The sequence below is a fragment of the Emys orbicularis genome, chromosome 16, assembly GCF_028017835.1.
Source record: "Emys orbicularis isolate rEmyOrb1 chromosome 16, rEmyOrb1.hap1, whole genome shotgun sequence".
NCBI classification, from domain to species: domain Eukaryota; kingdom Metazoa; phylum Chordata; order Testudines; family Emydidae; genus Emys; species Emys orbicularis.
Genome location: NC_088698.1, coordinates 29,685,268 through 29,701,228, shown reverse-complemented (window position 1 = coordinate 29,701,228; position 15,961 = coordinate 29,685,268). Strand labels below are relative to the sequence as shown.

At 40.8% G+C, this 15,961-nt stretch overlaps 1 protein-coding gene across 1 annotated transcript; it reads right to left on the bottom strand.

Moving 5' to 3' along the window:
- Nucleotides 1–955: 955 nt before the first annotated feature.
- USP30 (ubiquitin specific peptidase 30) lies at nt 956–15,726 on the bottom strand. The gene is made up of 12 exons (XM_065417906.1): nt 15,617–15,726; nt 14,216–14,398; nt 13,083–13,186; nt 10,754–10,852; nt 9,930–9,972; nt 9,516–9,610; nt 8,625–8,684; nt 6,656–6,742; nt 5,752–5,832; nt 4,045–4,264; nt 2,833–2,941; nt 956–1,220 (listed from the first exon to the last, which is right to left on the bottom strand). Exons 1-12 carry the CDS (start codon nt 15,714–15,716, stop codon nt 956–958), a joined length of 1,446 nt encoding a protein of 481 aa, XP_065273978.1. The 5' UTR covers nt 15,717–15,726.
- Nucleotides 15,727–15,961: the final 235 nt, after the last annotated feature.

Genomic DNA, 15,961 nt, shown 5'->3' with positions numbered 1-15,961 from the left:
TCGTTAAGGTAGGAAAGGTGAGTTTAGAGTACCAATCAGTCACCTTTAAGATCAGCACTGAGAGGCACAGTCTACCTGATGCTCTAAAGCAACAGTATCGAATTGTTTTACAGAGACAGACGACATTACCATAGCGATTGCTAGCAGATACTGCTCTCTCTTAACATCTTTTACAGTATGATGATATGGAGCAACAAATCAGTGTCTCAGTTCTAATTGATCAACTATTTGAGTATTTCCCTGAAACAGAAAACTGCAGTTTGTATTGACATAAGTACTTCTATGATGTACAAAGAAATGAAATATTAGGGGAAAAAAGATACAAATAGGAAAGGGCTTTTTTGGATCAAGCATGTTGGGTAGAGACAACTTGTTTTAGTTGCTTAGCTGGGGTTATGACAAAAAATGTGATTCACTTAATAGTTCTTCATATCACTTTGATATAGATGTTTACCAGAATGTAATTCACAGATTGTAGATGTAGACAATGGTAATGTAACCATTTAAATAATCTCAAGGCACTTCATTTTTTTAAATCATTGCCTTTGATAACAGTAATTTCTCATCAATCACTTCTAGGGCTCCCCAGCTAAGAAATATCTTAAGGTGACACTAAGCAGCTCCATCTGAAAACATGCATACAGGTCAGAATAAAAAGATGTGGCCCTAGGAAGTCCCTGTTTCAAATCTGTGATGCAGAGAGAATATTATCTGAACAGCAAACATGCTTCTCTAATGCAGACACACTCTGGAGTGCCCAGCACTAGCAGACCAACTTTGGGCAACATGGTTTTGGTATGAAACACTAGCTCCCTGCAGTAGCCAGGCACCATTGCCAGGAAGGAATAGAATATCAAAGGGCATGTAGTGGGCTATTTGCATAACAGTCAGGAGGTGCAATGTACATCTCACAAGAGCAGTTTTCTCAAGTTTTATCCTTCTCCAGAGGTCCAAGTTATTCTTCAGCCCTGAAATCCTGAGTTTGGTGCTGCATTCTTGAGTGAACACGCTCATAAAAGAGCAGGTAAGCACTAGATGAAAGCACTTCTTGCAAACTAGCTTTGCGCACAGTGTCATCTGAAATCCACAACCACTGGTTACTAACCGAGAGTGCGGTCTTGGGAGAAGGCGGAGAGCGGCGATATGTCACAAAGTGTCCAGAATGCATGTCCCCATGATGAACTACAACAGCCATCAGACGGTAGAGGTACACTGGGGAACTGAAGGGCAAATGAGAGAAAGGAAGGGGTCAGCAGCACTTGTGTATCAAACACGTACCTGGAGAATCCCCAGTCACTTTATTTTCAGTAGCTAGTTCATTTTAAAGCATGTTTTTCATTCCATGGACCCCCTTCATAAGAGATGCACTCTCACAGCAGCACATTCCCTCATAACACCCCAGACCTTCACTGCGATTGTCAAAATCAGTGGTCCCCAACCTTTTTTGTCTGGCAGGCGCCAGGCGACGAGCCACGGAGGACCATGGCGGCGGACGAGCATCTGCCGAAATGCCGCCAACAAGCGGCAACGTCAATAGGCGTCGCAGCCGAAATGCCGCCGAGAAGCAGCGTCATTCAGAGGTGTCGCCGCTGAAATGCCGCCGATTTCCGGCGGCGACACCTCTGGATGACGCTGCTTCTCGGCGGCATTTTGGTGGATGCTCGTCCGCCGGCCAGTAAGCGGGCGCACTTAGACGCCATGGCGCCCGCGGGCACCGCGTTGGGGACCCCTGGTCAAAATGCTTCACTCTTCTCCAATCAGGAGAACAGAACTGCTGCTCTGAGTATTAATGAAAACAGTTTCTGGAATGTATTCTAGAGAGGGCCACTGCATACTGTGCAACACACTGGCTCTGAATTTTGCAGTGAGGCCCCCCCACCTGTTTCCTTTAGTATGTGAATGCTAAGTTCTACAGCAGTGTTAATGGTAAAAGTTATCCCAGGACACGATTTTAACAGAAAAAACATAAAATTACACGACACCATCCCTATATAATAATGGAAGCCCTCTCAAGTACTTGCTCCATGCACCTGTTTTTCTAAGCTGTGAATCTCACCGAACATGTGGGCTATAAAACAGCCATTGCTGCCCCTCCTGGAACAGGTCATGACACATGGTGCGAGCAAAGGCAGGGAATATCATAAGTCAGTATATACCCCAGGGAAAAGATACATGATTACAGATAAGACAGACATTATAGGAACTATATATCAGCCACATGGGAAAAGTGAATATTCTCAAACTAGGAGTGCTCTGGGGAAAATATTTAACAGGACAAGTACTAGGCCTGATCATCACAAGAGCGAAGTGTCCACTGCTCCAACTGAAGTTGCAGGGAGCAGCGAGCACACAGCTCCTCTGAAAAACAGGCTCCTTAAATACAAGATTTTTTTTAAAAAGTCTACAAGAAATGACAAACACTCGTTTGTTCTCAGAAGCCAAGAGGAAAGAAAAGGGAGCTATCAGCGAAGAGGCAGCAGTTATAAGCTGATGGCTCTGCATTAAGAAGCTTGCTGCACTCCTGATTTTTTTCCTGCAGGAGCCATCAGAGCAAAAACAACCAGAGAAAGGAGATTTTGAACTCTTCACTTATAATTCACACAACTCCTTTTACTAGCTGTGGACCCAGGGAGCAGAGTAGACCTGCCAAATCACCCAAACAGAAAGGGGTAGAAATCCTTTGCTAACGAGGAGGACACTTGCAGTAGCTGGGATAAATGGTAAATTCTGTGGCTACCGAATCACAATAAAGATGGAATAAAGGAAACTATAATCTACATCAGTTTTAAGCACGGGTAGAAATTATGAAATAACTTCAAAAGTCTGACTTACCTGCAGTCTGAAACCACTGCAAGTGGGAAAGTTATCGGGGATGTTAATAATGAAGGAGAGCAGGCGCCATTCATAAAGAATGATTTAGTGCTACATGTCTGCTCCAGATCTGCCAGAGAAATTATACATTCAGTGATTTAACTGATCTGCAGCTTAACTATTCATATTACAAATAATAGTCCTGTGCTCTCTATGGCACCTTTCATTAGAGAATCTGAAAGCACATTACCAACATTAATTAATTAAACCTCACAATCCCCTAATGAGGAAGGAGAGCATTATATCCAAGGACACCGTTAACAGCTCATAGTAGAATGTGGCTGCAAGAGCCCTGCTCAGTTTGGGTTATTTGAAGTAGTAGTTAGCCGTCAATTCAAGTAATTATTTGAAGACTTGGGACCAGCAGCAACAAAGGAATTAAGCTCTAATGATGTGATACAATATAGCCATATAGACTGGAAACAGTTTGCTCAAGTTTGTGAAGATTTTGTTTATTTCTTTAAGCAAAAAGTTGTGGCGTTATCAAGCAAGGGCACAGTTTGCATGCCTAACGCCTCCTCAATGGCTGTTCCTGCCAACAAAAGACTTCTTTAGAGCTGAATTCTGACTTTAATGGGCACCCTGCACACTGAAGGCTGACTGGATCCAGGGCCATTTTCCCTAATGCACAGTTTTTGACACATGAGCCTATAAACTCTTTCCTATGTGAACAGGCCCCCTGAACGCAATGGGATTCCTCGCATAAATAAGGGTTTGTAGGATCAGGCCCTTTTCGTTAAACACTGTATAATTTACACCTCGAACTGCCCTGCAATTTCAACATTAGTTTTGACACAGGGTCTGATTGTGACCACATTACATGAGCGCTCCAGGGTCTGCACTCCCCCTGCAATACAGCCATAGTTGGAGCTCCCTTGGTTTAAAAGTGGTGGTCTACTAACGAGACATTCTCTGTGGGGGCCTATCGACTTCGGAACTCACCCATCCTTTGGGGCTAAAGCAGCCCAGTTCTCCACAGCCCACCTATGCGCCAAGTATTTTGGAATGGGAGTGAACAGTAAATTTGTAAGAACTGTATTTTAAATAGATGTCAAGGGGCCAAAGCCTGCTGGGAAACGGGATCTTTCTAGGTTTTAGTATAATTCAAAATAAATATATTTTTTCTTATACACTGACAAACTACCTGATATTTTTTATTTTCAGATCAAATACCTGAGGCTTTTACTGCTGACCCATCCTTTGTTTCAGACGACATCCATGGATTGCCCTTCTGGTTTAGATCATGCTGGCTTGATTTATGGACAGGGAGGTGGTATTTGTAGATGTCCATGATCAGGAACTCATTGAACTGCACATGTTCATGACGTTTCAGAGGCATGCCTTGGTCTGACCAGCTCAGCCTTTGCAGATGGATACACAGACACTGAGGGAGCTTCAAGCACATTCCACAGAAATACGTCAACAGACATATTAAAAATAGGAAGAAACGACTGCTTGATTTAAAAGTATATTCTTGGAACTAGAATTAAAGTCCAAGAGAGTGAATGGGGAAGTGGATTACTAAACTGGCTTCTCATCTGCTACTATATCCACATTAGAAGTAATACCTATGGGTACGTCCAGACTACCCGCCGGATCGGCGGGTAGTGATGGATCTATCGGGGATCGATATATCGCGTCTCGTCTAGATGCGATATATCGATCCCCAAACGTGCTCCCGTCGACTCCGGAACTCCACCAGGGCGAGCGGCGGTAGCAGAGTCGACGGGGGAGCCGCGGCCGTCGATCCCGCGCCGTGAGGACAGGAGGTAAGTTGAAATAAGATACGTCGACTTCAGCTACGCTATTCCCGTAGCTGAAGTTGCGTATCTTACATCGACTCCCCCCTCCCCCCCCAGTGTAGACCAGGCCTAAAATACAAAGTATAAAGCCTGACAGTCAGAAGAGAGGTTTCTAATAACACTACCATAATTTATTAGGTAGATGGACAAAATTAACAGGGTTTGCCACAGGTGGGAAAAGTCAATAAAAACACATGCATGTTTCTAAAAGACTCATCTGAAATCTTTTTAAACTTGTCCAGCGCAGACCAAAGATTCTGATCAATATAATCCCTTGGGGACAGAGGATCCGGGTCCCTTGCAGTTAGTGCTACTATACTGTAACCAGAGCTAAGTTTCCATGTGCAATGTTTTTGTGGCTGGTCAGAGTGAATCCAGCAAGCACCATGGAAACCCGAGTCCAACAGTTACATTGTTTTACACCCAAAATGCAGCACAAGGTTTTACTGTCTCTTTCAATTAAGTTATTAGTATTAGTATAACTATCGTGCCTAGAAAAACAACAAGGAGTCTGGTGGCACCTTAAGGAGCTCTAGTCACAGACCCGACCCAATTGTGCTGTGTGCTGCACAAACACAGAACAATCTAAGTTGTTTCAGCCGTTTATTACCATGTTCACCCACCCAATCACCTGCATTCAGAATGGGGCTTATTTATTTATTTTAAGAACATGCAATTGCTTAGGGATGGCAAAGTGTTTAACAAAATATATATAGGAATTACTTAATTCACCACTGAAATACAGAATCACATATTTTTATTGCTGAATCTCAAGGGACATATAAGCCACAACTCAGCAATACATATGTTTACACACACTGTAGAATTAAGGTGAGATTATTCATGTGTTTAACGTTAAGCATAGGCTTAAATGCTTTGCTGAGTCAAGGTGTTATGGCATACAAAACTGCCAAATGAGCTCACATTTAAGTACAAAATAGAATACGAATGGTCTCCAAGCTCAATGCCAAGAAGTGGGTATCAAAATAACAGACTGAAGAGATAAGTCACTGGATTGTTTTAGAAGACACTACTGTAGAGGCTTTAAAAATAAATTTGCCAAATCAATTTGTCTCACCTTCCCTAGCTTTAATTGTTTAACAAATGTTGTTCTCTGGTTTTCTGTGGTTTGCCCATTCAGTGTTCCTTCTGCCTGAATCTGAAATCAAAGGAAACATAATTATAGCCATTTAATTATCCATAATATTAAATTACACAAACCAATACTAGGGGTGTGCATATGCCAAAAAATAGTAGTTTCTTATCTAGGGCTATACGCAGGTTTAAACAGTTTCTTTAGATTTAACCATTTCCCAGCTGTTTGTAACCTCAGAAGTGCAGAACTATACCAGTGCATGAGAATTAAGAAGTGAAACTAAATAGAAACATTTCTAGAAAGTGACCATGAACACACAAGTTCTGGATTCAAGTCTAACCTTTAGACATTCTCTGTCTAATCTTAGTCACGTTACTCTTGCTCCCTGTGCTACAGTCAAGTTACAAGTACACCTCTACCCCGATATAACGCGACCCGATATAACATGAATTCGGATATAACGCGGGAAAGTAGTGCTCCGGGGGGGCAGGGCTGCGCACTCCGGTGGATCAAAGCAAGTTCGATATAACGCGGTTTCACCTATAACACGGTAAGATTTTTTGGCTCCCGAGGACAGTGTTCTATCGGGGTAGAGGTGTAGTTGTAAAACAGTGTTTAAAGATCAGAAAAAAACAACCCACCAGGATATTATAAGATTTAATACTTGGCAATCACTGAGTATTCCAGGATCTGTAAAGTGCTTTACAAACTACTCATAATTTAAGACTCCTAACACCCTGTGAGGTAGTATCCTCACTTCAGAGGTGAGGAAACCGAGGGTTCAGCAAGTCAGCAGCAGTGCAAGGAGTAGAACCTAGGAGTCCTGACTCTGAGTCACTTGATCTAGAAACTGAGCTGGAAGAGTATATGAATTAAAATTACATACTTTAGTGCAATTGTCACATACAACATCCTTTACTGATTCAGAAGAGATGAAATGGTGGAGGCAGTGGTCCAGTGTCATAGGACGACCCTGAGTGTGAGAAAAAACAACTTTGCTCTGATTTTATGATGCACACAATTAAATTCTGTTAAAGGATTTTAGTTATTTAATAGGAATTAATACATTCTGAGCTAAATCCTGGCTCCTCCACAAAGCGAGAGTAGAAGGGCTTTGAGCAGAGAACATACACAAGGTTGGTGGGGGAATGGAAGCCTCCTCCTTCCACCCAGTTCATCCTTGGGAGCTGTTATAGTCTATGTGCAGGAGTAGTAGCCATAGGATCATAACACTGGAAGGGACCTCAAGAGGTCATTTAGTCCAGTCCCCTGCACTAAGGCAGGACTAAGTATTACCTAGACCAGTTTTTCCCAAACCTGGGACACCGCTTGTATAGGGAAAGCCCCTGGTGGGCCTGGCCGGTTTGTTTACTTGCCACGTCCACAGGTCCGGCCGATCGTGGCTCCCACTGGCCGCGATTCGCTGCTCCAGGCCAATGGGAGCTGCTGGAGGCAGCGGCCAGTACGTCCCTCGGCCCGCACCGCTTCCAGCAGCTCCCATTGGCCTGCAGCAGCGAACCGCGGCCAGTGGGAGCCGCGATCGGCCGGACCTGCAGACGTGGCAGGTAAACAGTCTAACAGCAGTAAACAGGGGCTTTCCCTACACAAGCGGCGTCCCAAGTTTGGGAAACACTGATCTAGACCATCCCTGACAGGTTTGTCTAATCTGTTCTTAAAAACCTCAAGTGACAGAGATTCCATTACCTCCCTCGGTAATTTGTTCCATTACACTTCCTGTGTCACCTTCTTAGTGAGGTTTTGAACCAATGGATCCCTGGCCCTCTTACAATACTTCCCTCCACAATTACACAGTGCCCTATGAAACACCTTCTGCAGCCTGACCCCTTGCCCAGCAGGAATGTGGCTTTCTGGCTGTATTTTACGTCTCATGCATTAGTTGCTTTCTTGCTATTTTTAGCCATCTTTTCGATGGCAAAATCTATACTGCTGGTGAGCTGGGGTCATCTTCAACTTGGGTATAAAAATAGGAAACTAGCACAGAAAAAGTGTCAAAAGCCTGGTTCTGTTCTCCCCTAGGCATTGGCACAAAACTATGAATGCAAATGGCTGTTCCATGAACACACGAAGGGGATAACAGTTAGACCCCTTGTCTGGAGACACAAACTAACAGCACACAGTATATGAGGGGCCCAAACTTTGCAATACTAAGGACCACACAAATTTTGCATACAGGTGGACTATTTGTAATCTAATAATAACTTTGCAAACAACCATAATATTTGTCCGGACTTGTATCTCCTTTAGAGCAGTGTTTCTCGACAACCGCTACGTGGACCGGCACTGGTCCCTGAGGTCTACCTGACACAGTTTAGGAAGGCAGCAAGCTGGTCCCTTGTATCAAAAAGGTTGAGAAACACGGCTTTAGAGATTAACAGAAATGGCTTCTTTATTAAAATCACCAGCTCTAAAAGTCTACAATTTGGCACCTTTGTCCTCACTCTAATCATAGGGAGAAAGCAAGCAGAAGCACATACTAGGACTTTGCAGGAAACACACAGCCCTCGGGTTGCACTTTGGTATCTCTAGATATGCAGATAGGGCCAAATTTATTACTGGTGTAGGCAGACAACTCCATTGATATCAATGAAGTTACACTTGGTTAGCTAAGCTAGAAATTTGCCCCACTATGTTCAGAGTAAGATACTGAATCAGGAAAATCTACTAAAACAACAACAAAAATTAATAAAATGTAATAAAATTAATTCTAAATGACTGATTTACAATTTTACCCCATCATTTTAAATTCAGGCATAGGACTCGAGTCTAGAATAAAGCTTTGACCATAAGGCAGCATGTAGTACAGAATGGATCATGCTTCAGCAGAAAGCACATACCCACATGGCTGCTGGAATACTCAGCGAAAGACTGTCAAATGTATCACACCTCACAGGACTCTGAAAGAAAACATTTCACATGTCCACAGGGTTACAGTCCACCTTCAGCCTAATGAAAACAGGCCCGAGCACTCTCTACTCCTATGGTCCTACGTGGTAGTTAAGGGTACTAACACCTAACAGGACTGGACTCTAACTAGATATAATCTGATCTGCATTTGTAGTTCTAAATACAGCAAAATTAGTTACAAACAATTCAAAGATCTGGTAAAAACATCTTCTGGTTAGTTTACTGGAGGGCAGGTTTATTTTTTTCTGCAAAGAAAGAGTTTTGGAAATTGTTCTGTAAATATTTGAGTAGAATTTTTCCATGGCAGCAGAAGATACTCTGTAAGCATTAGATACTGTTTCCTCTGTCCAGCACAGAAGTCAACACTCCCGGCCCAATCCCACATTTACTGCACAAGAATTAACAGGAACATTGGCTGTTTGAAGACTGAATGACCAAGTCTTAAAATGCTACCTGTGCTACCGGATTTCTCTTATAACACGAATGTGTCTGCAAGTGAAAGTCAAATACTAAAAGCAATATTTAAGTTACAATCACCACACTTATAAAACAAAGCATGGTCACAATTTTGTATTTTTCATTATTAATTATTATTATTACATATTTGTACAGCACCAATGCTGTCCTAGGCACTTTACAGACAAATATGAAAACAAAGTTCTTGCCCTGGTTTGCTTACAATATAAGGCCCCAATACTGCAAATTTTCAGGATTGCACAAAATAAAACAAAAGATGGTTCTTGTCATTAAAGAATCCCCTTTGATTAAGCTTTCCTTTTTTATTTGTTTATAATTAATCTCAAACACACAAATTCTTGTACCTGGTGTTTGCAGTGTTTGCAAAGCATGTTACTGGTCAGCCTTCCATGAAAAGGATGTTGAGACTTCCAGTGACTCAACATGGGGTGAAGTGACCCTAAAATATGAAGTTGTAACTGTCTTTAATATTTAGTACTTCCACTTTCATCATGATCATTATAATGCCTGGATTTTTTATTTCTTTGGGGTTGTTGTTTTTTTACAGCTGTTAAAATCCAGGTTTTTTAAGAACACTTCACTTTCTGTTTACAAATCTTTAATTAACATTGTCTTTGGAGACATTTAAAGATGCATTCCTGGTCACTAGAAACAGATGAAATAATAGTAATATTACTTCAGTAAGTAAAACAACTACTGTTGCCATGTCTATAAGTAAATATGCACATTTCACATTTTTTCAAGGGAGAAAATGTTACCTCTTGTCCTGCAGCTTATTTGCTTTTGGGTTATTTCTGGCTGCTACACAGGAGGGAAAAAGATTGTATTAAATCTCACCTTACAAAATACAAAATCTTAAATATGCTCTCATTTTAGTCTAAAAATTGTACCTTTAAAAAAATTAATATATAGGGACAACCAATGAAACTAAAAAGCAATGAATTTAAAATAGATAAAAGCAGTGTTTTTTATATAACGCACCATGAACGCTGGAACTTGTAGCAACAAGATACTGAGAGCTTACAACAATTGATAAAAGCTTAATAGACAGAACATCCAGTTATATTAGATAGAATAAAAATGTATAAGAGATTTAAACTTTCATGTTTCAGAGAATAAGTCAACTGCTAATTGTGGCAGGTTAGGAGTTTATTCCATAATTGTCCATTATATAGTTTCTTGTATCTCCCTCTGAAGCACTTGGTGTATTGACAACTGTTAGATACCTGATTAGATGGACCAATGGTCTGGGCCATTATGGCAATTCCTATAGTCCATCCATACAGTATACTGAGATTCTCAAATGGATGGTGCTGTGGGCCCAATCCCATGGGATGCTGAGTGCCCTCAACTCCCACTGATGTTTATGGGCATTGAGGACGCTCAGCTCCTTGAATGACTGGGTCAATATAAATGCAAAGTCCTAAAATATTATATTGCTTTGAAAAGTTTTCTTTTTCAATTTGCTAGTTTTATTAATTCATTTTTATCCAAAGATGGAAGAACAGCATTGCATATTTAGTATCTAAAGAGGCTCTATCACTTTAAAGGAAAGGGAAATAACATTTTTATACAGTTTTACCTCTAATGAATGCACATCAAACAAATGTGTGATCCGGGGCTGACGATCTCGCTCATCTTCCAACGAAGATGTAAGGACATGGAATAGTTCATGAGCATCCTGTTAAACGGGGATATGCAACTTAGAGGGGAATCAAACAAGACAGCATCAACAAATATACCAAGAGTGTGTGTGCACATAGGAATCTGTCATGGCAAAATAAGGTGTTCATTTTTCCATTAAAAAGAAATTATTACACTTTTAAGACCCAGTTAATTTAATAATAACCACTTAGGCTGAGAGGAGATATAATTGCTCTCTCTAAATACATTTGAGAGTAAACACAAGAGAGGAAGAAGAGATATTTAAGCAAAAGGACAATGTTGGCACAAGAACAAATGAGTATAAATTGGCCGTGAATACATTCAGGCAGGAAATGAGAAGGTTTTCTAACCATTAGAGTAGTTTCAGAGTGGTAGCCGTGTTGTTCTTTTTGCTGATACAGACTAAGGAGTACTTGTGGCACCTTAGAGACTAACAAATTTATTTGGGCATAAGCTTTCGTGGGCATCCGATGAAGTGGGGTTTAGCCCACGAAAGCTTATGCCCAAATAAATTTGTTAGTCTCTAAGGTGCCATTAGAGGAGTGAGGTTCTGGAACAGCCTCCCAATACGAGTAGTGGGAGCAAACTATCTTACTCATTTTAAGATGGAGCTTGATAAATTTATAAATAGGATTATAAGATGGGGTTCCCTGCAATTGCAGGGGACTGGACTTGATGTTCCATGAGGTCCCTTCCAGTCCTATATCCCTATGCTTGTGCTACAATTTTGCCAACAATCTTTTCTGCAAAGCTAAGCCCACAACAATGTACAACATTTTTTTTAAATGTATTTGTGGCGTATAACACTGAAAGAATACTGAGGAGTACACACACACACAAAATATACTCACAATAATGACCCCAAAGCCTGCTTTCCACTGAGGTGAATGGTGAAATTGACTGACTTCAATGAGAGCAGAACTGAACCCTTACGTCATTTGTTTTGGATATGAAGTATAAAATATACAGCCATATTTATAGAAGAGACAACTGAACCAATTTACTGACCCCAAACTTCACACACTTAGGAGCAGAAAACATTTTTCAAATACAATAGATTCTGCTTATTCTCCTCAGTTGCCATGAAAAAATTGCCCTTATCCAGCAGTTGCTAACAAGGAGAAGGCATGTTTGTGAGGCTGCAGCGAGGAAAGGAAGTGCTGGGATATGCCTTCCCTGGCTGCACCCCTGCAAACCAGCAGGATGATGGAGTTTCTATTGGGAGCTGGGGGCTCATGGGACTGCATCATACGCCTCCCTGTGCTCTCTGGGGGTCAGAGCTTAGCATGTGCCAGCACTTCCTTCCCTGGGTGCAGCCCCTCAGCAGGGTACAGCCTGGAGAGTGCAGGGAGAAGTGCCATGCAGCTCTGGCATGTGGGCTGCAGCCCCCTTCCCCACTACTGCCCTCTCCACAGCCTCTTACCTCCTGTGCCATCCCTGTGCGGCAGCAGGTTTGTGAGCCTGCAACCCCAGAAGGAAGCACTGGGATGGGCTGAGCACCAGCCGCAGGCATGTTTGTAGGGCTGCGGCCAGGGTAGGCACTCCCCAGCACTTCCTTCCCTGGCTGCATCCTCACAAACCTGCCGACAGCTGGGGCCTTTCTTCCAAGAATCAAAGCAATGGTGTTACTAAGCAGCATGCCGTTGCCAATATCTGCATCCCGTTAACATTAAAGTCAATGTGATGGGATTGGTTCCTGGCGAAATGCTGCTATTAACAGGAAGTTGTCAATACCTATATTGCTACTAAGCAGAATCTACTGTGTTGGGTTTGTCTGCACAGCTTGCGCTTGTACACATTTGTGCTGTGTACAAGATCTAGAAGCCCCATCGGTTATGTGTAACTAAATCTGGGAGCCTTACGAAAACACAGGGAACTTCCTTAGAAACAGAAACCAGGGCATTTTATCATGGTCCTGTTAAAGTCAATGGCAAAACTTGCAATGACTTTAATGGGACTAGGATTTTACCCCCTGGGACCTTGTCACTCCTGGCAGCGTCATACCAAATGCTGACAGTTGAAAGGCATTAGAGTCTGAATCAGGGGTCTCTAAAACAAACTGAAGATGTCATGTATTAATCACATTGCTGCTTTCTTTTAGTTACTAAAGATAACTTTTCACCATGCTGAAGAGGATTCAGATTTGATACTCAGATCTATAAATACCTTATATTACATAAGGCACCTATCGTCACAGTATCCAAGCTCCAACATATACTATAATCTAGTTCGAATTTTGTAATCACCTGCTCTTCAAATGACGAGATCTGCCACCTGTACAGCCTTAACACTTCTAACAAACAGCTTGCATCCAGGACATCATCTTCTGTGACCTCTTGGCAGGATAAAGCTGGAGGTATTAAATTCAAAATGATAAATGGAGCCACTAAGATTGGTTAGATCACAAAACCTGGATATAGTGGGCCTAATTTCTTTTCGCTTACAACAGCGGAATGACTTGTTAACACATGCTTACGTACACGAAGCTGGCCCAGCCAGTCTGGGCGCAGGGACGTTTTAAACCCACTGATCCACAGCTGTGCAGTTATTTCTTAGTTATGTCTGAGAGGAACGATTTGCAGAATGCCTTTTTTCCCCCTTCCTCAACAACTGTACATGTTTGTAAATCCTTGTTCTGCAGTTATATTTATTTTAAAACCTCGCCCTCTGATCTCTCCTTCAGCTTCCATAACAACAATGCAGGTGGGGGCAGGGAAAGGGGCAAGACCCTGGCACCTCATTCAACTTTACAACAACTTTGAATGGAAAAATCCTTTTTCAAGGAAAGAGGAGAGTAGAGGGGACTTGGAAAATGAATGTAAACTAAATATTACTTATCGTGGAGCTAATCCTTCCTTCAGCAGTAGAGGTTTGAGAGATTCCTTGGTGGGGCTTAGGAAGGACACTAATAACCTGAGGGTGCTGCATTGACTCAACAGTAATGAAAACCTGGGCAAATAAAAAAACCTCAGCTTTCAACAGAGTTAATGGACCCAAGATACAGTCATTTCTTTGTACATAGAGAACATCATCAAGTCAGCTAATTAAGTTTACCTATTAGATCCCCCAATCTTCATTAACGTAATAAGAAATTTAGTTTTCTGCTCTTTTTAACTAACATCACATATGCTCTCTCATGCATTATTTGAGAAATTTCCACATTAAATTATAGTAAATGAAATTTATTTCTGATTGAATTCTGAGTGTGACAACAGTTGTGAGACATCTTTGTGATATTAAAAATAAAAGATTTCTTAACTTTCTCATTTATACTAAGCACCGTGCAAATTAATTCCTTAAAAACAGTAACATATTAGGTTTTATTAATTATTTTCTTGTTAATGTAGCCTAACCCCTTAAAAGTTTAACAACATGATACCTTTCAGAAGGCACAGCAAAGTAAGGGACAAATATTGGTGCTCCGATGATTCATTCTGGGCTGTCTTGTATTGGGCTGTAAACTCCTCCAGCCACTTGATGAAAGACGGACAAGCAGATAAGCCTTGCAGCAAAGAGTTCATGAAACAGGTGTTTCCTAAGTTGAGAAGGCCAGGCACAAGCCCTAGAAATATGCATTAACAATTTACATTCTAGAGCCTAGGACAGTTTTTTTTACTGAAAGTGATATGATGCATGTGATTTGGATTTCGAGCTTCTATCTTTTATTTGGTGTTTACAACTGTTATTTAAGAAATCAGAAGACACTCAAACATGCAATAGTGTTATGGTCTCTAAGAATCATGCCATTGTAAAAAAAAATGTAAACTTCCTCTGAAAAATGTTCTTGACTGAATTTCAGAAAGCTATACTTTAACACTATCAAGCACGGATTACTGTAGGATTATCTGCACGTTACCATATAAATTGGAATTAACAACTGTAATGTATTTAATTTTCAATTTGTGACTTGTAATACTATCTGCAAGGTCGAAGGCCCTGATTCTGGGGTCCTGCCTCATGACTGCAACTCCTAGGTACTACAATAATACATATAATAAGTAGTAATAATAATAATAATCCTAACATTTACATATGTGCTTAACTTTTACACATCCGAATAGCTTGTATGAGTCTATTCAGATGTGTGAATTTAAACACATTCAGAAGCGTTTCCAGGATGGGGGCCTAAAGTATGTGCCTTTGCATACCTGGTCTCAATTTAGTGAGATCTCCTTCCCTGAGATTAGTACTGTATCAGGGATGCTCTCCAGTTTTCAAAGATGTGTGTAATATATTTCTTTACTCTAGCTATTTTTAGTATGAATATTTACTTTCCAAAGCAGAAGACATTCACTTATCCTGTGCTCATGTTCAATCAGAAGGTGTTTATTTTGTGTATTTGTTTAAGTTTTATTGAATTTCCATAGGTAATACAAACATATTACAAAACACATACAAAGCATGCCTAATATATATTATCATACTTTTTAAAATTTTAAACTAACATAACTAGTATATATAAAGATCAAATCTACATAGGAAATAAAAATCTTTTATTGATACAGACTAATTCAGATAGGAGGCAACATGATTCACTGACCAAAATTTATATTTTGCTATATAACAAAAGGTTTTACAAAATCTAATGATTAAAAGAAAAGTGGAAACATTTCTAACATCCAAAGTCTTAGCTCAAAAGAAATTCAAACCCACAATAAAATGGAAATTTTACTATTCTCTCATCCTTTCTAGAGAACATTATGAGAATTTATTCATCATTAGCACACATTTTTCTGCTACTGGATATGGATAATTTTGGTCAATTTAGAACTTTCCCCACCTTTCCTGCGTTTCTTTCTTTCAGTGATGGGACCCCAGAGAACATAGATGCCTGCTGCCACAGCAGCAGCAATTCCACCAACAACACCCCAGTTCTTCATTACTTTATGCCTAAAAAAGTAAGGGGAAAAGTCTGCTTGCTGTTTTCTACTGGAAAACCAGTAACAACATTAACACATCATATAGGAATGATAGGCAAGGACACTGTAATACACAGAACACTGATATTTCTGTCCGGTACAATCCTATTTTTGTGTGTTTTTATCCCCAATCATGTCTTTGGTAATTGTTACACCATCAATACATCTCTCATGTAAACAAAGGATCCAAAGTTTGCAAATCATAG